The following is a 22,069-nucleotide window of genomic DNA, read 5'->3' as shown; positions in this document are numbered from 1 at the left end:
TGATGTGTGACCCTGTTAAATGCAGCTCAGTGAAAGAGGCCCTGAGACTGACTTTACTGATTTACAGTGACAGCACTGTGTTAACTCTAGTGTGATATAGCCACAATTTATGATCCCTAATTAGCTCTGCTTTAAAGCAGCCATTGGAAAGGTAAGGTGCATCATTAAGAATGCTTTATAAAATCTGAAACAGGCCACAAAATTGTTAATACAGTTGCAGCTGCAGATTATAGCTCAGTGGGTTCACAACATTTGGAGAATAATGTGGACAAATAAATGAGTTTCATTTCAACCCATTTTATACCCCTGAAAATCAATGGTGCAGCTGCAGTGAGGGTGAATAACATTACATTTCTTTGTGTGCACTTTGCAGGTGACCTGTCCTCCTCTACAATCACCTCAGCCAAAAAGGCTCAACAGTGGCTTCATCTCTTCTGGGGACTAAAGACAGCAAGTCTTCCCATCCTAGACCTCACCCCCTTCTACAGGGGAACCACTGAAAGCATCTTAAAATGCCCACTTCTAGGTTTGGCAACTGCAAAGCTGTCGACTAGAGCAGCTTAACAGGATGGCGAGGACAGCCAGCAGAATCATTGGTGCCCATCTTCCCTTCATGCTAGAGATTTACAGTCAGCACTGTGCTCACAGGGCCTCTAGCAACATAAAGGACCCCCACCATCCATCCCACAGACTGCTCTCTGTCCTGCCACCAGGCAAGCAGTAGGAAACATTTCTTTGGAGTATTTATCAGCAATTTTATTTCTGAGTTTCTTTGGCTTCCTGTCACACTGCTGGAGGCTGGAGAAACAGCAGATGTATGCAGTTACGCAAGGAAAAATACCAACGTAATCTTAAATCTTGCATGATTTCAGCTCTGTAAAGTTATTCATTTGAAAGTAATTCCTGATGTTGTCATGATTATTTAAGATGCTGTCTGACAAAAATACCCCAAAGTTGAGGATTCTGCTTCACCATCCCTGCTTTTATTTCTTCACAGACTATTTTGCCTCATACTGCAAATGTTTTCAATTAAGACAAAAATGAATGCATCTGACTATTTTATTGTCAGATTTCTGTACCCTGTTGTATTGTATGTTTTTATGTATATTGATCTGGAATAAAATGTAGAGTAAAGACCTTTCATTTAATTGGAAGAAACGGCCATTAAAATAACAAGTTTTGACATCTGGGGAGCTTTCACACCAAGATCTTTATGAAATGTTCTGAAACAAAGGGGGCATTCTGTGGTGTTTGTTTTTTTTTTGTTTGTTTGTTTGTTTGTTTTTTTTTTGCTTTTTTGGCCCGTTCATATCACTGGCATCAGGCCAAGACCCCCATCTCAGGTTTTTTTTTTTTTTTTTTCCATAAATCAGAAACAAATTTTAAACCGATAAAAACTGTGAAAAAGATCCCCCCCTCCCCTCTCTTTCTCCACCTTTCAGAAAATGTGTGCTGAAACAAGACGTTCTCAGATGATGTCATGTGGGGAATTAGCCCCGCCCCCAGGTTCCCTGCTTGGAAGAAAGTTCCGCCCTCCTCTCTTGATCCTCCTCTCAGCTGCCAGCTGAGAGGAGGATCAGGAGAGCCACATCATTAAGCCACATCCATTTCCTGAGAGGGGTGTGGTCAGGGGCGGAGTCAGACAGCTCAGTAACATTTAAAGCTACAGACACAGAATCAGCTCAGTCTGAGCAGGGCTGAAACAGAGGGTGTTTTTAGACATGCAAAAATCCAATACTAGAGTGTTTTATCAGCAAGAGACTTCACAGGCATGTTTAGGGGACAATATAAATTTGTCTTAAAAGGGTATAGTATGGCCACTTTAAATAATTTGAAATCTATAGAATGTTTTTTTTTACATTATCTGAGAAGTGGGGTTTTTGGAGATAGGAGATATCCATATGAATTCAATCTGCAGAATGCACACTTTATTTTTCTCTGATTTTAAGGCAAATATTGACCTCTTTAGTTGATGTGTTTGTTAGTTTATCTCTAACTTTGTCTGTTTTTGCTGCTAGGCGTACAGCAGGTTATGAAAGCTTTTGTTTTTAGGGAGGCTTTTTGCCTGCATAGGTGGGCAAAGTAGGAAACTAAGATGAGAGAGTGGGGAGAGATGTGACCAAAGTGTCATGAGTTGGAGTTGAGCTCAGGCCACCCACTCTAAGTGTTATAGCCTCAGGATTTCAGGCTTACAATATTACTGCCAGACTATCCAGCATCCCATATTTTCAATGTTTTTGCACTGACAACAACACTTTGCTGCTTCTTGTCATAAGCTGCATGAGTATGGACCAAAACATTTAAGTGGCAGAATTTTAACAACACACAAAAAAGTAAAATCACACTAATTTAATGCTTTGTGATTATATCACCATGAAAAAGGTGCTTTAAAAGTGTATGGTGTTGAATTTGATCACACTGAGCAAATGGGTTCACAGAGTTTTTTGGGTAATAACTGTCCTCCTCCTGTCCTATGGTAAATAAATGGGACTTCTTTTATGGGTTTTGTATGAAATCACATTTTTTTTAACAATTTCCTTTTTCATGGTATTTCCTTGTTACATAAGTGGTTTTTGCAAAAGCTTGGTAGACGCCTTCCCCATCCCCTCACCCACTAACCTGTCTGATGGCACACAGCAGCTTCCCGTAGCAGAACACGATCACCAGGAACGGCACGATGAGGCAGAACACAAACAGGCAGATTATGTAAGAGACGTTGTTGGCTGTCTTGGCTGACCAGTCGACAGAGCAGGTGGTCCCGGGACCCTCGGGGCCATAGCTGCTCCAGCCAAAGAGTGGCGGCATGGTCCAGATGAGTGAGTAGACCCATGACAGCGTGATGCCCAGGGAGATCTTACAGTAGTTGGAGGAGTCAGCTTCAGTCGGGGTCATCATGGTGCTGTAGCGCTCATAGGAGAGGACAGCCAGCGAGATCAGGGAGACGATGCCTGGAAGGAAGACAGTGTCTATAAATACATAGGTAACCACTGCATATACAGGAACACAGGGACACAGCATAGAAGGAGTGGGAGATAAATTACAGTGCATCTAAAAGTTTCAACCCCTTGGATGTTTTACCCTTTTATTGATTTGATAAATCAATTATGGTCAATATGATTTGACTTTTTGACAAAAAACTCTTTAATGTCAAAGTGAAAGGAGTTTCTACAGGGTTATGTTAATTATGTTTGGCTACAATCACAGTACTGAGTCTGTGTGGATAGGTCTCAATCACACATCTGGAGAAGCATCCCCATAGAATGATGCTGCCACCACCATGCTTCACAGTTGGGATGGTGTGTCTGTGGTGATGTACAGTGTTTGATGTCTGCCAAACATGCACAGTTTTCATCTCATCAGACCAACGAACTTTCTCCCACTTGACCATGGAGTCTCCCACATGCCTTCTGGCAAAATCTAGTGGAGGTTTTACAGGTCGCATATTATGCAAAATACACTTTTTCAGGCTTTTCTAACAAAATATGTGTCTCTGTAGATTCACAGTGCATTTTGGCATTGCTGGGTGTCAAGAGGGAATGGCAGAGCGGGAGCTCCAGCTAGACCAGGGTTTACATTTGCAGGTTACAGGTTACTTACAGGTTTTGTCTGCCCGTTTCACAGGCAGTTGTCTGGCAGATATGCATATTAAAGGTTCAAATGTCTGGCTGAAAAATATGGCAATATGGCCAATAAGTAAAAAATGAAAAATTAGATATTATATATATCATGTATATATCACCTACACAATTTGTTGTCAAGAGTCCTTTAATAAAAGCTCAATTTTACTACAACCTACTTCTGGTTCAAGGCTGGGGTTGATTATTTACATAACACAGCACACGGCTAATTTCAGCAGTGAGTATACATGTGAGGATGAGGTCAAATAAAACTTGTCTATGGGGAGGTTTAGAGCTACTGAATGATATGCAGGATAATTGACGGTGTGGCAGTATTTCGATTTTGTAATTGCTGCAGGTAATAAAGAAGCCAAGACAAAGGGAACTGCAGACGGCATAAACACAGATGCAGTGGCCAGGACAAGGACAGGCCTTGGCCAAGCAGAGTTGTCGACTTTGAAGAGTGGGTAATTCTAACTAATACCAATTCTCAGATGAAATGGAACTGTATCCAACAGAGAATTGGGTTGTGTAGAAAGGCATGGACTGATTGGGCAGATGGTGAGGGCAACAACTCAGTTACCTAAAGCTGGTAGTGCTTGTATGTAGCTTTCTGGCTAATCAACAGCAAAGCTAACTTCAGCACTAGCTACAGAAGGCACTTTTCTCTTTCTAGACGTTCACTGCAAAACTAAACAAAAAAACATGATGGTTGGATTTTATAGTTTTAGTGAAGGTAACAGTTGAGATCATCAGTTTATGAAAACTGATATTGGATAACTGACAGTGACACTTAATTTTCTTTTGCAAAGCAGAGTTTTAACATGGTGTCTAGTTAATGGAACACTTGTGAGCTATTTGTTGGGACACTTTGTTGGTGTTTTAAGTGGGGGGATGATATTTGGCTGTGCTAAAGGGCTAACTTAGAGCTAACAGTGCTAATGTGAAGCTAAGTGCTGCTGTTGTTTATATGTTAAACATATAACTTGATTGCATGTGTGAAAGGAAAGCTCACAGCTTTCAGTTTATTTGTTTAAAAACTTAAATAAAGAAATATAAAGGAATGTCTTTCCACAGCCATTTTCACGGTCCGCTCATGTGCAATATGTGTCTGTAAAAACAAGGTAACGAGAGCTCAGGTTTAGTGTCATGCTCGGATTCTTCTGTCTAGACAGGGTCTGCTTTAGCACACATGTAAAGCTGTATTACAGCGTTTCTGTTCTCATATGTTTCATTGTTGTTAAATGCAAGTTTTTCGTTACAGCCAGAAGTCTTAAATCTTCCAGCCACTTTCAGACTTGCAAACACAGGGCTGGACTCCACCATTTATTCTGTTTTGGCCTCTATGTGGAATTCTGGCAGAGAGGGGCCATCCCCTCATCCTCTCTTTACTTTTCCATGTCCTTTATTGTAGGTGTTAAATGTTAAAGGGGTGTAAATATTGTGGCTTTAAATGGCACTGTGCTGGCTAATGTGTGTTTGTTTACTGGGTATACTGTAGAAATAAGTTAGTCTTTAGAAAACAACCAGAAATGACTCGTAATCGTAGAAAAATGGAGTAAATAAAAACATGGATGCATGCCTGCTTTGGGCTATGTAAACCCTGATATAAAGAAACAATATGGAGCAAAGACAGCATGCACAGCTGTGTAGTTTCTTTTTAAACCCTTGGTGTTGGTGAGTCACATTTAATGGGGCCGTCACATGGAGACAGAAACACACGGCCTGTCCAAATGTTATCTACTCTAGAGAGGAAAACATTCACAGTCACTGTGATTTAAAGCCTCATGGCTCACTCTAAAATCAAAAGTGCAACTGAAATGAGCTTTATGGTTTACCGCGCTCAGAGGGAGGGCAGGTTCTGCCTTTAAAAAATAATTGGCAGAGTGAAAAGTGCAGCATAATAAAACTGTGCGGTTTGTGGAATCAGCTAATATATAGCTCTCATGCTGAGTCGTGCAGCAGATCCACACAGCTGTACATCAGTAACAGCAGCTTTACCTGTGGTGCTTCTGCAGTCAAACCCAACACAAAAGGATCTGTCTTATCCTGCTTTAACCTCCAAATAAACACCAAACACACATCTTATGTCGATATTTCTGACTTTTTCTGCTTCAGTATTTCTGGCAGAGCAGCTGGAGTTTGTAGCTCAGTGTTCACGCTGACCCCTCTGCCTTTTTATCCTGTTCGGTATTTGTTTTTAAGCCATTATGATCCACAAGGCCATCCTTCATGCCCATTGATTTTCCCTGGCAGTGAAGCAGACCTTTCCTTGGTGCTTCTTCTTCTAAAAAGGCGGTCAAGTCCTTTCACAGTGCGCCAAAAGCAGCAGGATGAATGGCTTGAGGTAGAAAAGTGAGGAGGGGACAGTAGGAGGGCAGGAAAAGTCAGAAAAACACATTTGAGCTCTGTGATTGAGGGTGATTGTTTTTCAGTGTTTGCATGTAAATATGTTGACCAAACTGCATATACCTCTGCCTGCAGAGTCTCTGGCACAGCGAGGCATAATGCGCGTCTGTTTCCCCCAGATATAGCTCTCATGTTGCTTTTCCTGCACTTTTATTAGCTCTGTACTGCAGTATTACAGAGTCAACACAGTTTTACAACAAGCCACTCATGCTTCTGTTTGATCGGAGCTCACGACTCATAGCAACCAATCCCAAACAGATTTCCGGTGTATTCTGATAAAAAGAGGCTCAGTTCTCTATCTCATTCTTCCTGCCTTTTCTCTCTGTTGTTTCTGTCTGACATTTGTTTGGTTTCACTGAAATCTGAGAAGTGGCGACGTGTGATACTGACGCAAATTTGAGTAAGGTGTCACAGGAACACATCCAGAATGAGCTGATGATTTGTCAACTTGTATTTCCTGAAAGATTTGTAATCTGGTTTTTAGGTTGTTACTGTCTCTTTTGTGTAACTCGTCACATTTTTGTGAACTCTTTTGTAAATTTTTTACAATTTGCGAACTTGCACATCGCGGCAGATAAATTATTTCATATGTTGAATGTATGGAATATATATTTCTGATTCATGTTGGAAACTTTCCAAAAGCTTCTTGGAAGGTGACTGGACAAACATTCAGTCTGTCACATTCATAACGGGCCAATCAGAGCGATGACATAAAAGCAATGTGAGCTTGGCAGGCAGGTAAAATTTGAAATTTCCAAGTTTATAAAGTCTTAAATTTTCACATTAGAAACTCATAAATTTCAAGTTTTTAAAATCCTACATTTAATGAAAATGAAAACAGTGGTTGGTTTTTCAACTTTAAAATCTCAGAAATAAACAGCTTTGGCTCACATACATTTAAGACTGTCAAGGTAAAAAAAATGTCAAGCCTTTCTTTTTCCTCTAAATTATTATAACTTTTTTTAGAGTGGTTCTAATATGCCATCATAATAATCAATAGTTTATTAATAGATACTGTGTTTAAACATCTTTGAACATGAGACTGTCTCTGTGCAGCCAGCATCACACAGCAGTTGGGCCGTGATTGTTTGTTAAAGCTACACAAAGAAGTGCATGCACTTAAACATTTTAAATAAGTCATAAGGCACAGCTTTAATTCCCCCCTTATTATGTTGTTGGTCTATCATTGCACATACCTACTGGCACGCAGAGACACTGAGCCATTATGCAGTTATTTAGGGAAAAACACACCTTTCCGTGAATATTGGCCTTAGAAATCTTCCAATAGTTTGATTCAATTTAGAGGGAAGTGGGTTTCTTGGCAACCCTCACCTCTTGGCAAGTGTTCACATGATAAGACTGAGCATAGCTACAGACATTCTAGGCTGTGTTTAGTGCATTCAGTGTAAAGTTGAGCCTAGAAGTCAGTCGTAGCTACATCATACATAGTAGATAAGAACAACTTAAGTTACATCCAGCTGGTGCACTTGGCCCCTGATGTGTTATGTGAATAAAATAGAGGTTTACAAGATCTGCAAATCACTGCCTTCTGTTTAAAGGGTTAGGGTTAGGGTAGGGTTAGGGTTAGGGTAGGGGTTAGTGGAATTTTACACAGTGCCCCAACTTTTTTGGAATTGGGGTTGAACTGTTAGTTTTCTGCAGCCATTTGCCTCACACAATGATTGACACAATATGCCTTGTAGCCACACCTCACAGACTGATAGTGACCAGTGCTGCCATTTGAACCAATCAGACCAATCACAGAGCTTCCCGTCTGTATTGTCCTGATGCATAGAGACATTTTTGATGAGGTGCATGTCGAACATGAGCCTCCGCATACGTTCTGAGCTTCACAGACCAGCAGTGTATGCTATGGCCTTGATTCAGTGCATAACTATAAATCAAGATTTAGAGGGCTAGAGTGGACTTAATAGTCTGCCAGGAGCAATGTTTGAAATAACATGACCTTCACTTCTCTCAAACATCTTAGAGAGGGTCAGAGTTAATCCAGGGTCAAGAACTCTGTGAAGTGGATACATGAAAATGCTGTTAGAGTCTCGTGTATTATCAGACAAATTTTCTCTCTTAGTCATGGCCTGGATGTTTTCCTGGCCCTGTTCCCACAAAATGTAACTATTCACACAACGATTTTAAGGTGAAAAAATCCTCAATCCAATGTGAGCCTTCCTCTTTCTATCTAATGGCAAAGTTGGCTCACTCAACATCAGCTTTAACAGTTTCCTAAAAGTGGTCAGTACACTGGATCACAAAAACATCTGGAATAATCTAAAAAATAACCATAACCATGTATTATTAGTATTTTTTATAAACCACAACTTTAATCGATACATGTAGTTTAGAATGTATCAAATTTTCACAGCATTGATTGCTTTCAGCAAACATTCATAATGTATGATGAATCTGTCTTTCTGTTGACTGGGATATCAGACAAGAAAATGTATTTGTTTTGAAAAGGAAATGATAACTGACACATTTCATTTAGTTTAGATAAGAAGTTAAAAATGGATGGCACCTTTGGATAAAGTTTCTCTGTTTGCCTGTGATAAGTTATAACCACTCTCATATTTACTCTTTGGATACCTGATTAGAAACCCGTGTTGAATTCAAGAACGCAGTCTGACATTAGTGCTCTTTCCAAATCTGAAATCATGTAGTTTCTATTTCTGCTATTCATGCCAGACTTGTAGTTGCATAAAACTTGTGGCATATGAATAAGGACAGTGATAGGATAGCAATTCTGCTTTTGTCTTTTGCCTTTTCCAATTCAACAATTAAAGTTTTCATAAATACTCAAATATTTCATTGTAGCTTTTTGCATCTAAGCAACTTTACTGGTGTGACCAGCTGACTTCCTTGTGGAAGGAATTTGTACCCATTCATTCTGTAGAGCATTTATGAGGTCAGGCACTGATGTCTGGCAAGAAGGTCTGACTTGCAATCTCGATTCCAGTTCATCCCAAAGGTGCTCAGTCGGTTTGAAGTCAGGGCTCTGTGCAGGCCAGTCAAGTTCCTCTACAACAAACTCATCAAACCATGTCTTTATAGTCCTTGCTTTGTGCACTGGGGCAGAGTCATGCTGGAATAAGAAAGGGCCTTCCCGAAACTGTTGCCACAAAGTTGGAAGCATATCATTGTCTAAAATATCTTGGTATGCTGAAACATTGAAATTGCCCTTCGCTGAAGATAAGGGGCCTAGCCCAAACCCTGAAACAAAAGCGCTATATCATTATCACTCCTCCACCAAACTTCACAGTTGGCACAATGAAGTCATGCAGGTAAGGCTCTCCTAACATCTGACTCGCCCATCTGACTGCAAAGCAGAGAAGTATGATTCATCACTCCACAGAAGGCGTTTCTATTGCTCCACAGTCCATTGTCGGTGTACTTTACACCACCCCATCTGACGCTGGTCATAGGACTTGGTGATGTGAGGCTTGCATGCAACTGCTCGACAATAGAAACCCATTCCATAAAGTTCCCACTTCACAGTTTTCATGCCAACATTAATGCCAGTGGAAGTTCAGAACTATTCAGCTATGGAGCAGAGTGTTGACGACTTTTATCGACCATGCATCTTAGCAGTCGTTGATCCCGCTCTGTGATTTTATGGGGTCTTCTGCTTCATAGCTGAGTTGCTGTTGTTCCTAAATGCTTCCACTTTCTAATAATATCAGTGGGAGCTGAGGGATGATGGACCTGTGTCCCAAGAATGTTGGTCATAAAATCTGCTCTAAAAGTTTCATAGTCTTAGGACCAGTAAAGGTCAAAGATTACCATTTTAGAACAGCAGGAGAGAGTTGCAGCTGCATGAGTTGAGCTGTTGAAGAGCTCAGTGACTTCAAGTGTGATGCTGTGATTGATGCCACCTTTGCAACAAGACAGTTTGTCAGGTTGACCATGCCTGAGAAGAACAGCATTTAAGGACACATCACAGCGGTCAGCTGTTTAGTTTCACTGAGAAAGACTGCAGATGAGAGTCGAAACATGTCAAGGTAAAAACAAGATCTCCTTCAACTAGTTGTCTGAAAAAAAGAAACAAGAATAAAATTCAGAACAAGAAGACAAAATAAACTGGCTGGATCTAGTCAGTTGGGTGAGTGCTGGTTTGGTGGGAGAACATGACCTGACTGCACTGCATTGTGCCAACTATTAAGTTTGGAGGAGGAGGGATAATGGAATGGGGCTTTTTTCAGGACTAGGGCTAAGCCCCTTATCTCCAGTGAAGGCCAGTCCTAATGCTTCAGCATACCAAGACATTTTGGACAATGCTACGCTTCCAACTTTGTGGCAACAGTTTAGAGAAGGCCCTTTCCTATTCCAGCATGAGAGTGCCCCAGTTTTTTTCTAACTTAATATTCAGAATCTTACATCTTTAGCCTGTAAAACTATGAGAAATATAGCAGGCACATAGATTTCCTGATTTGTAAAATAACTTAAAAAACTACACTATGAAGACCCTGACTCTTGCCCTCTAGAGAAACTTTTATTACTTTTCCAAACTCTGTATTCAGAGGTTGATTTGTAGCATGTTCAAGATGACAGACTGATAGAATCCCCAGAAAATGTTTAAAACCCTTTAATCAGCTTTAAATGAGGAGCAAATCAAATCACGCTTTCTGAAAATTGCAAAAGCTTATTAGAAGCTCCATTTGGGGTTCCCACACAGAGGCATCCAAATTTAATACAGGCAGACATCAACAAATCCACAGCAACCCTCTGCCCTCAGCCTTCACAAAACCAGTGTCGTATATTATGGTGATAATGATGATGATGATGAAACCCTCTGGTCTAAAAGGCTCTTTCTCTTGTTACACAGTATATGGGTGGCATGCCCATGTATAATGTCACATTAAGAGCCACCCAAACAACTTTCATAAGATCTGAAATCAAACTTCCCCCTCCATCCGTCTCCTTGTTCTCCGTCAGGATCAGTGACAGCAGCAGAATCTAATATTCCAAAATGAAACATCCTCTGATCTGATCATGTCTGTAATAAAACAAATCTGTGCCGCTGTCTGACTGAAGGATGCTCCCTCACAGAATCTGCTGTATTTGTCAGAAGTGATTCAGTATTACCAGTCTGATACCACAGATCCAGGAAAAGGCTGTTTGGATGAGAAACACAGGATTGGATAAAGCTGTTGTCGCTCTTTGAATCTCATCCCGGTGTCTTTTTCCTCTCAGTTTGAGCAGATGCACAGATCGACTGTGACAGCATAAAGTAGGAATCAAATGTAAAAGATGTCAGATTACAGATGACAAAGGACTCACAGTGAAAGATGGGAAAATGAGAACAAATTTTCCTTGTGAATATTTGACTCATGAAAAGTTCCTCTTCTTTTATCTTAACACAAATACCTTTCTACTCCTGCTCCATGACAGTCCAATAAATCATCATTTAGTCATCAGCGTGGTAATAAACATACTGCAAATACAATCTAAAAAAATAAGCTTTAAAATATTTATTCACACCATGAGCTCGATTTTGACAGCTTAATATGCACTGTTGAAAATGCAGGGGGATGCTGGGGACCAACACAACTCAGCTTACATGACAGTAGAGAAGCCTGAGTCATGGTGCTTTTGGAAGGGAAAATACAGAGAGAAATGAAAAACTGTTTAACCCCTTAGAATTCTGGGTAAAATAAGTCCAAAAGGCATATGCAGGAATACCAAAGTTAAATTGAATAATGCATTTGGAGTACCAGCACAATCAAGGTGCCTAAGACAACCCTACATCTGTAGGTGAGCACCAACTTGAGGGCAAATTCATTTGTTATTCAGACGATGTGAATAATGGGTGTGAAAAATTACAAACCGACAGGTGAACATGGTTAAAAATAAGTGGCAAAAATGGGATAAAACAGCAAATATGGGTTAAGAAAGGAAAATGGGGAAGAAAAAAATGGGGAAAAGTGGTTAAAAAGTGGCAAATATGGAGTAAGAGCAGCAACAATTGGTTGAAATACATGGAGAAAAGGGGTTATAAAGTGGCCATAAAGGGTTAAATGTGGCAAAAAGGGGAAAAAGCATCAAACATGGGATAAGAAATGAAAAAAGGGTGGAAATGGGTGGAAAAAATTGTGAAAAGGGGTTAAAAAGTGGAAAAAATGGGTGGTAGTTGGCAAAAGTTTGTAAAGAGTGGCAAAAATGAGTGCCAAATCAATGAAAAGGTGGTAAAAACAGGCAAAAATTGATAATAAGAGGACATCGTGAGATGAAAGTGCCAATAAGGGTTAAGAAAGAAAAACTGGAAAAATTGGGGTGAAAAACTTGAAGACGTTAACAAGTGGCAAACATTTTTTGTAACTGGCAAAATTTGGTTAAAGCGTCAAAAATTATCAAAAATGGATGGCCAAAGTAGTGAAAAAGTAGGCGGAAAAAATGGGGAAAAGCTGTTAAAAACTGGCAATAATGGGATGAAAGTGGCAAAAAGGGAACAAAGCAGAAAATATGGATAAAAAGGAAAAAAAGGTCAAAATTTGTAGATAAATTGTGAAAAGTGGCTTAAAAGTGGTAAAATGAGTGGCTAAAACAGTGAAAAGGGTTCAAAGTAGCAAAAAGTGGGTAGATGTGGCAGAAGTGAGATAGAAGTGCCAATATAGGTTAAGAAAAGAAATAAAGGACCAAAATAACCAGAGAAAATTGTGAAATTCATTATAAAGTGGAAATTTTTGTTTTTAAAGCCAGAAATGTGTGGCTTAAGTTGTGAAAAGGGTATTAAAAAAAAGGAAAAAATTGGAAAGAAACTGCAAAATTGGGCAAAATTTGGTTAAAAGATGCAAGAGTGGGATACAAGTGGCAATGTGTGTTAAGAAAGGACAAAAGGGACAAAATAGGTGGAAAAAATGTGAAAAAGCAGTTAAAAAGTTGCAATGAAAATGTTAAAAGTGGAAAAAAAAGGTAAAAGGTAGCAAAAGGAGAGGCTATCAGTGATAATCGGTTAAAAAGTAGCTAAAATTGGTTAAAAATGTCAAAAATCAATGTGGAAACAAATGTGGTAAAAATGGGCTGAGGCAGTGATGAAAAGGGGTTAAAAGTGGCATAACAATATTATTTTAACAGCCTAAAGACGCCTTAAAGTGAAATGGATCGTCAAAAGTAACATAACAGAGATTTGAGCCAGAAAAGAGACTTTGTCACTTCTCTGGCACAAAGCCAGGCAGCTGCATTCTGCTTATAAGGTCAACATTCAGATTGTAACATTTCTTTAATCTGAGAGGACTGTATTTCTCCTGAGTGGGCGTGGCTTCAGCTCATTCAACAGGCACGCCCACACCATCCTGGAGCAGATATTACTGCCTCATTTTTCATGATTTTGAAGCTTAATTTCATAAACTTAGAGATGTTTTAGTAGACTGAAATTTGATTTAGGGGTTCAGACACAATTACCTGTCATACAACAAACCTAAACACAGATTCACTCATTTTCACTTGAGAAGGTCTTTAACACTTTTTTAAGCTGGAATCAGTGCTACTGAACCAACACATGTTCACTGATTCAATCAGTGAATCACAGCTGGGGAGGGCCCATTCTCTGGGTCTGTCAGGGGTCCAGACAATTCTGTGTTCAGGCGTGCTCCAGGACTGGTCTTTAACTTAAAAACTGCTCCTTTCAGAACCTGGACTTCGACACGCTTAATTAGCACTTCTGCTTTCACCATAACCTTCTTCTACTCGAGTATCTGCACCTTTACTGGATTACAGAGCCTGTGTACTTTCACCAACTTTCTTTCACACTCATGCCAAACTGGATTCTGAAGCTCATCAACCAGAATCTTTGTTTTCCGTCTGTTTTTAGACTCTAATTCAGTATTTATTACAGCGGCTCATTAGCCGTCTGTCTCTCTCTGACCTTTATGGCAGAGCAGCATTGTTCTGCTCTCTTTCTCCCTGCTGAGACTTTCTTCTTACCTTCTGCGCAAATTACCATCACTCAGGTCAGACGTAGCCCGTTCCTGTGTGACGCACATGTATATGCATTGCCACCCTCCTGTACATGTTCATCCATCTCTGCGCCTATATGTCTGCTGCTCCATGTGGGTATGTGATCTGACTTATGCATGCAGGGAGTATCGGGTTAATCCACTGACTGTGTGCACTCACTCTGAAGCAGTATGCAGGAACACGCTCACAGAGTGGCAGGCAAAGATGCTCTAAAGTATCACAGAAAACAATAAAAGTTGAGCTGAAAGAGAGGAAGACGCTGGGCAGAAGAGGTGAAGTGGCTAAATGGGTGCCAGGAGGCTGATGGCAAAGGACAAAGTACAGAGTATGAGTGTGCTTTTGAGCACACGCATGCGTCTCCACAAATCGTCTTCAGCTCTTGCTCTTGGCGTAAAGTCAAAGCTGAGAAACTTCAAGTGTTCATTCACTCCAAAAATGTCTACTTTTTAAGATAAAAACAAGCAGCAAAAAGTAGCAATCAATGCAAGAAATCAAACAATTTCTTTTACCATTGACAGGGATGCCCTCTAACTAAAAGGAGCATCAATCATTCGGAGGAGCTTTTTGGAGACTTGGTGAAGACAGACAGTCACTTTGTCAAAGCTGCATGCAGCATTATTCATCCAAACAATCAATTTCACTTTTCCTCTCGGTGACCCTCCCTCACTCTTTCCTTCCCTCTGTTTTTATGAGGCCATTGAGGAATCACTCATCCATAACCAATGGAGCTCTAATGATGTCTGCGAGCCATCTCTCCCTCACACGCACCCACTGTCTTCCTCCCTGCTCTGTTTTAGCTTGTAGACGCCAAACTCCTGTCAGGCAGTTCTTAATAAATTGGCTCCTCATGGATGTCAGTGACGCATCTTCACATGGCGCTTAATCTCAGCGTAACACTCATGTTAGAGACACACATACTCACAATCATCACAGGCTTTCTTTACTCCACATAACATGAGTGGAATGAGGAATATTGCTTCGAAAATTGCCGACTTTAATCCCAGAGAGAGTGGAAGTACTCCTACGAAGTCCTCTTTCATTTTAAGTTTGACATATTCAAGAGCCTCTTAAGCATTGGAGGATTCAATTTAGTCAAGTTGACCAAACTTTGGCAGTAGATTAGGAAAAGTTGTAGTGCAGTCTGGTTACAATAGACCGGGAAGAAATGACGAGCCTGCTGAAGTTCTTCGCTGCAGAAACTTGAATCATTGAGTGGAAGACCCCTCTGGAGTGTTCATAAAAGTACAATTTCTCTGCCCCCCGCAGAAGCTATTTGCAGCTTTTTTGAGAACCATTCAATGAACTTCACATTTCACTATGCACTCTCTTTGAATCCAAAGCAATACATGTAAATTTGAGTTGGACTGAATGAACTCTTATCATATGTGAAGGACCATCTCACACTTACAGAAAGTATTCAGACCCCTTCACTTCTTTCTAGTTTGTTCTGTTGCAGCCTGATGCTACAGTAAAAAAAAAAAAAAAAACATTTTTATTCTCATTAATCCACACTGGGTGTCCCATCATGACAAAGGGAAAACATAATTTAAAAATTTTTGCACATTTATAAGAAATTAAAAGCTAAATTATCACATTGACAGAAGTATTCAAACCCTTTGCAATAACACTTCACAAAGCTCAGGTTCCTCCCATTTCTCTCTTTCATTGCTGAGATTTTTCTGCACCTTGATGGAGTCGAACTCCACCAAGGTGGGACACAGGGAAGGCTACAAAAAATTATGTTGCACTGAAGCTTCCCAGGAGCATATAGTTCTCAAATGGAAGATGTTTGGCACAACCAGGACTCTTGCAAGAGTTGGTTGGGATCTGGGGAGCAGGGCCTTAGTAAGAGAGCTGACCAAGAACCCGAAGGTCAGTCTGAATGAACTCCGGAGGTCCTGTGTGGAGAAGGGACAAAGTTCAAGAAGGATGAACATCACTGCAGCCCTCCACCAATTGGGGAGCATGGCTAGAGGAAAGAAGAAAGCCTGTGACAAATTCCACATGAAAGCCAAAAGGGGGCCTCCATCTAGTCTACCATAAAGCCCAGTAGCCTGCTGCACCAGCTACGTCAAAGTTCTCTCTTATGTTATGGTCTACAGTCCACATTAAACCCTACATTGAAACTACTTAAGTTGTAACTTAAGTTGTGTCATTGTTCCATTGAACCACAGAGGCTTAAGGTTGATCTTAATTAGTCGAGATTTACATCCGAACTAATCAAAATATTGTCGCATATGTGACATTTGCACTCTATTCAACCAATCAGTGATGAGCTTTATTTAACCCAGTATTTGCTACAGATGCTAACAGCTAAAAATAACTCATGCCAACTTTCGTTAATCCTCAAATAGCATTGAGTAGGGTGGAAAAATATGACATGGCATTTTGCAGAAGTAATTATTAAAGCTGACAGTTTAGCTCCAGTATAAAATAACAACACTGACATCAAGATACTTTAGTTGTGGATGGCAGAAATGATCTCTGCTGGTTATATCCTCTGCTGCTCATCTTCCTCTGAGTTATCCGGTCTCTCAGAGCTATCACAATGATAGGCGTAGTCTACAGAGGACTTTACAGGTGTAAGTTGTAACTAAAGCCTTCACTGAAACTATCTCAAACAGGCTATTTTTTAACTTACGCACAGCTGGTGCAAACTATAACTGATCATGAGACCATCTCCACAAAGGATCAGTGGAGCTCCGTCAGAGTGACCATCTAGTTCTTGGTCATCTCTAAGGCCATTCTCTCTCGATTCCTCCGTTTAGCTGAGTTTGTTACAGCAATCCTGCAACAGTCTCTGAGCTCTGCAGGCAGTTCCTTTGACCTCATGGCTTGATTTTGCTCTTATATGTACTGTCAGCTGTGAGGCCTTCTATAGAGCAGTGTGTGCCTTTCCAAATCATGTCCAATCACTTTTACTATGGGTGGACTCCATTCAAGGTGTAGAAACATCTCAAAAATTATCAAGAGAAATGTGAGGAACCTGGGCTAAAATTTCAGGGGTTCATGCAAAATATGATATTTCAGTTTTTTATTTTTAATAAATGTGAAAAAAAATCTAAAATTGTGTTTTCACTTTGTCATGATGGAGCACTGAGGGTGGATTGATTCGAATAAAAATGAATTTTTTCAATGTTATCATCAGGCCAAAACATAAGAACAAAGTGAAGGGGGTCTGAATACTTTCTGAATGCATTATATATACACACACTTTTTCCATCAATGCTATGTTTTACTGCTATACCATTATATTTCAACCATATGTGAGCACATTTATTATCGCATACTCCTAAAAGTACTGCTCAAGATATAGTTCACTAAAAGGTGAATCAACCATTTTGCTGTGCACATGTCACACCCTTTATAGTGGACTCACTGTATCTCATAATACATGAAGAAAAGCAGAGACCTGAACTTGAGCATGGACATAGCCTCAGTGACATCAGTCTTGGTTTCTGAAGCAGAATTTTTAAGACTTTAGGTAGCAGGCGCCACATTGGAAATCCTTTCTCAACTCTCAGTTGACTGATTATGTGAACCTTTTGCTTCAATACAAGCGTGCGTGTCAGATCAGCTGCACTCTTGTTAAGAGCCGACATCAAACTAGACTTTTCTAGCATGATCATTGTCCAGCTCAACAGCTGTTGAAAATATTGATCATTTTTAATTTTACAGACTGTCCTACCTGTATACAGACATGGTTTCATTTAGAAGTGTTTAAGGAATTCAACTTATATGGAAAAAAATCTATTTCCATTTAAACTAGTTTAACTGACATGTACAGGAACAGAACTTACATTGTGTGAAAACAACCGATAGAGACGCAGGCAGAGAATGAGATGGATATTACATTTGAGTTAATATCATTCATAATCTGATGTTTTTAAATCATTTACATGGAGTAGAAAGGAACAGAAAGTTTAACACAGATACAGAGAAAACCTGACATAAATTTGCAAGGTTCTGAAAAGATTGAAGAACTATCCCGGAAACATTTTGAATAAAGGCATTGTGTGAAAACGCAAAGAAACAAACTGATCTGACTGTTACTTTGAAAAACACCCAGTACCGTACTGTCATGTCAGTCTGAAACAAATCGACAGGATACGAAGTTGTGCAGAGAGACTCGACTGAAGTGGAGACAACTTAATGCATCTCTTTGAGTTATGAACGGACATTCATGAGCTTCAGACTGAGCTACGGCCACGCTTTCGTCCATCTGTGTAGTCTGAAACAAGTATGAGCTTGTTTTGGCAAGGAAGGAGTAGAAAATACAGATATTTGTGTTTAGATGTGGGGAGTAAAAGTAAAAAGTTGTCCAAAAAATAGATAATCAAATAAAGTACAGATACCTGTAGGCACAGTGATGAAATATTTGCACAGCCTAATACTTTTGGTGCTTCCTCATCATGCTTCTCAGAAAGCTGTGACATGCTGCTCCGCTAACTCAGGGAGCATTTTGAGAGCAGAACTAACTCGCTCTATTTTCACTCCGCAATAACTAGTGAAATCTATCATGCAAGGAGTCTGACTGATTATTTAGCCATCACTGAATTGATTCCAAGCTCAACCTGGGGTGCATGTTTTAAATATGTGACAACAACAACCTAATTATCAAAATCTAGCTGGTTAGACAACAAGCAGTATCCAACAACTCTTATCATATGAGTGCATTTGTATGCCAAATGTGGTCGCACACGCACCAAACAGTCAGGGCATCATTTCAAAAATGAGCAACATCAATCAGCGGCATTTAGGAAACCTTTCAGCGTTAAAGCTGCAGAACAAAATCCCAGAAAGGTGACTTTTTCAACTTGACAGGCAGCCAATATGCTGATGATTGCTCAGATTAGTTTCAGAGTGTTATAAGAAAACAAGACAAAATTAAAACAGAGGACACATTTTCCACACATATTGAAAGCCACATCTCCAAGCCAAAGACATCACAAATAGAGTCGCTGCTAAAAATTGATATAAAGTGACAAAAAAGATGCAAAAAGAGTCTTTTGTATCCCTCCTGTAAGATGCATTCACGCCTTTGTCCAGTAGGCTTCTGTTGTCTCAGTATGCAACCAGTCAGAGTTGCAGACAATCAACAATTACCCAAAACAATTACATGTTTTTGTTACATAACACCAATTTAAGCGTCTGAAAAAGAGAACAAATTGTTTCCTCGTAACAAGAAGCAGAAGCCCTGGCTTTTGTCTGTGCTGGTTTGCTGTGGATTGTGGGTGGAGATCAATAGCTTCTCTTTGAGAAAGACTTTAAACATCCAGAGAATAGATGCACTGAAGTGAGCTAGAAAGAGAGACCCTATTTCAGGATTTATGAGCCTTTTCACAAACTTCATCGGACTGAGGCTATGGCTGACCGCCGACACTGAGCGTGCAATGCTGGAGAGATGTGGAGGTCTATATTTCAGAAAGCTCTTAATATTTCATCAAACTATTTTATGAAGCTATTCATACTGTTTGCAGGATTTCATTCCCTGACCAATGAACTTAAGGAATTTGTTTTTAAAAGAAGCTGACCATGAAGGAAAATAAGTGGCTATGATTAATTGATGAGGGCTGCAGAAAAAGTAATGAAAACATGATCAATAATTCATACATCACCAGAGGAGTGACAGTTATCGTTTATATTTTGACAAATTGAACGACTTTTATGCGATGAATTCTATTTAATATACATATAGATGGAAGTTTCTCACATCAGGTTGATCAGTCAAGCGGGATGTGGGCGTCTGAGGCAGACTGCAAACAAAAATACTCTGTTTGAGGAGGGTTTTTTTTTTCTTGGCTGTCCTTTTGAACAAATATCTGCAAAATGCATCCAGACAGGAAGTTTTTACCTTGCAAATTTTCTTCAGCTGGACAGCAGGAGAGAGCATGCGTAATATAAGGCAGAGCAATAACTGCGTTTATGTCAGAGAGCAGAGAAGTAAGTGTTTTTATAACCACATAACTCAGGCTGTGTGGTCTTTGAGGGCTGTTCTGGATGGCTTGGAAGGCTTTTAGAGCAATTAGTGGGCCTGATAGCAAGAAAGCCTGTTCATTAAAGACCTTTAAATCACACCAGGAGAACAACTGACGACAGAAGAGCAATTCTGTGTCTTTGTCTTGACTTTACCATCAAACAGATTGCAACCTAACATGCATCAGACATTTTATTAACATAATAATCAGACAATATTTTCTTACAAGACTCGTCTTTTGCAACTTTTCCCCCCCGCCCTCCTGGCTCACGCAGGGATGATCACTAACCCTTCCTTTGGCTCCTCAGCCTGCAGTCTGGCCGGGCTCCAGGTGAGTGAGTAAGTGCCTTATCCTCAGTTGCATCATTGTGGCCCATTTGCATCAATATGAGCAAAGCGAGAGCAGCGTCCTCCCCCCACTTTCACGAAACAGATTTCCCACGGGTGACTTTATTCTGCCACAAATGCGAGTGATGCATCTCATAGAAGCCTGGCCGTGTGGACCCGGGACCGTGTCCGCGTGCACAGGCAGAGCCCAGCGCGCGGACCTGCTTATGCTTCCCTCGCCTCAGGCAACACGCTGTATGGCAACACGTTTAACGAGCACTTAATGGCAACCTGCACACCGCTTCATTCCGGGTGCTGCGCCCAAATCAGCCGCTCGCTGTCTTGTATGACAGCTTTTCACAGTTTTTGATGACATTTGAACAGATGAGTCCGCGTGGCAGTGCACATAATCCGCTAAATACACCGCTGCTATGGAGATGCACACACGTGCGCATCTTGGAGGCTACTGGCATGCACCACAAAGACTATTTCTAACAAATAATCACCTGCATGACCTGCACCTTTGCATGAAAGAACTGATTTGATCAAAAGCTTCGAGCTACTTTTTTGTGCAAAATCATCATGCATGTCTTGTTTGCACCAAAACCTCTGCCATGTGATTCTTCAGGATGATGCCACCCAAAATTCAGAGACAACTGTTAAGGAAGTATGCAAAAGCATGCAAACCTACCAATAACTGCGCACGTAAGTCGAAGGCAAAATATTAAATTACCTCCCCTTCAGTTCTGAATAAAAGGCATTTCCTTATCATGCATTCAGCTGGACTATAAGCATTTTGCCATCTTTTCCTTCCATATGATCATTTTTAGGCTTTTACCTGAAAGTTTCCCATGGGAAAAAAGCGCATCTCTGAAGAGTCTACGAGGGCAGACAGTCAAATAATGATCCAGTTTTTCAAAATCATACAAGAATGAAGCCTAACATAAAGTCCGGCAAGCGCAGCGCTCCACATCCACCACCAAATCCGAACAAAAAACGCGCACAAGTCTAGACATGCAACAAAAATGACGCAACCAAACCAAACATTTAACCGTAGAGTTGAACATTTCTGCGTGTCTACTCACCAAACAGCGAGTTGGCGAATCCGTACCACACGCAGCCCACCTCTCCAATGAGCCACCGTCCCTGCGTGCTGGCCGCGAAGCTGAACGGAGTCCCCAGTACGCACACCAGCAGGTCGCTGATGGAAATGTTAATCAGCAGCAGGTTGATGGGAGACCGCAGCATCTTGTAGCGGCAGAAGAGCACGAGCACCAGCAGGTTGTTGAGAAGTCCGAACGTGCCGATGAAGCCCAGGCACACGGCCACTACCAAGTTCCCCGTCGGGGTGAGGGTGGTTCGGTACGAGCCGCCCCCCAGGTGCCCTTCCCCGGCTCCGGCGCACAGAGCGCTGTTGACCTCCGCGCAGCCGCTCAGACTCACGTTGGACACGATCATCGCAGTCCGCTGTCACGGCGGTGGCACACTGGGCGGCCACGGTGCTCTGAGCGGCGGCTAATGTGTCGTTGGCATCTGTTTTTTTTTTTTTTTCTCTGTGTGTGGAAAAATATCATAAAGACACGCTGCAGCTGAGAGCCAGCAGCACTTGTTGCTGTGAAAAGAAATCACAAGTTTAAAAGCAGACCAAAAGAGAAATGAGGGGAACTTAAAAAAAAAAAAAAAAAAAAGAAAAAAAAAGAAGAAAAAGTTTGTTTGTTGGGGGTGTCAAAACTTTGTGTCTCAGCTGAAGGGGAGGGGGGGGTTGCTGGAG

General features: G+C 40.8%; 1 protein-coding gene across 1 annotated transcript in view; it reads right to left on the bottom strand.

The window, feature by feature from the left end:
* Window positions 1–21,756, bottom strand: part of LOC121520570 (vertebrate ancient opsin-like) — a 115,994-nt gene extending 94,238 nt beyond the window's left edge. Inside the window, exons 1-2 of the mRNA XM_041804084.1 lie at window positions 21,384–21,756; window positions 2,620–2,948 (exon numbers count right to left, since the gene is read on the bottom strand). Coding sequence (XP_041660018.1) covers window positions 2,620–2,948; window positions 21,384–21,756 — 702 coding nt within the window. The remainder of the gene's footprint in view (window positions 1–2,619; window positions 2,949–21,383) is intronic.
* Between the last annotated feature and the right edge of the window lie 313 nt (window positions 21,757–22,069).

The sequence above is a fragment of the Cheilinus undulatus genome, linkage group 13 (genome assembly GCF_018320785.1).
Source record: "Cheilinus undulatus linkage group 13, ASM1832078v1, whole genome shotgun sequence".
Lineage (NCBI taxonomy): Eukaryota > Metazoa > Chordata > Actinopteri > Labriformes > Labridae > Cheilinus > Cheilinus undulatus.
The sequence above is the reverse complement of the archived record's forward strand: the minus strand, read 5'-3'. Positions and strand labels throughout refer to the sequence as shown.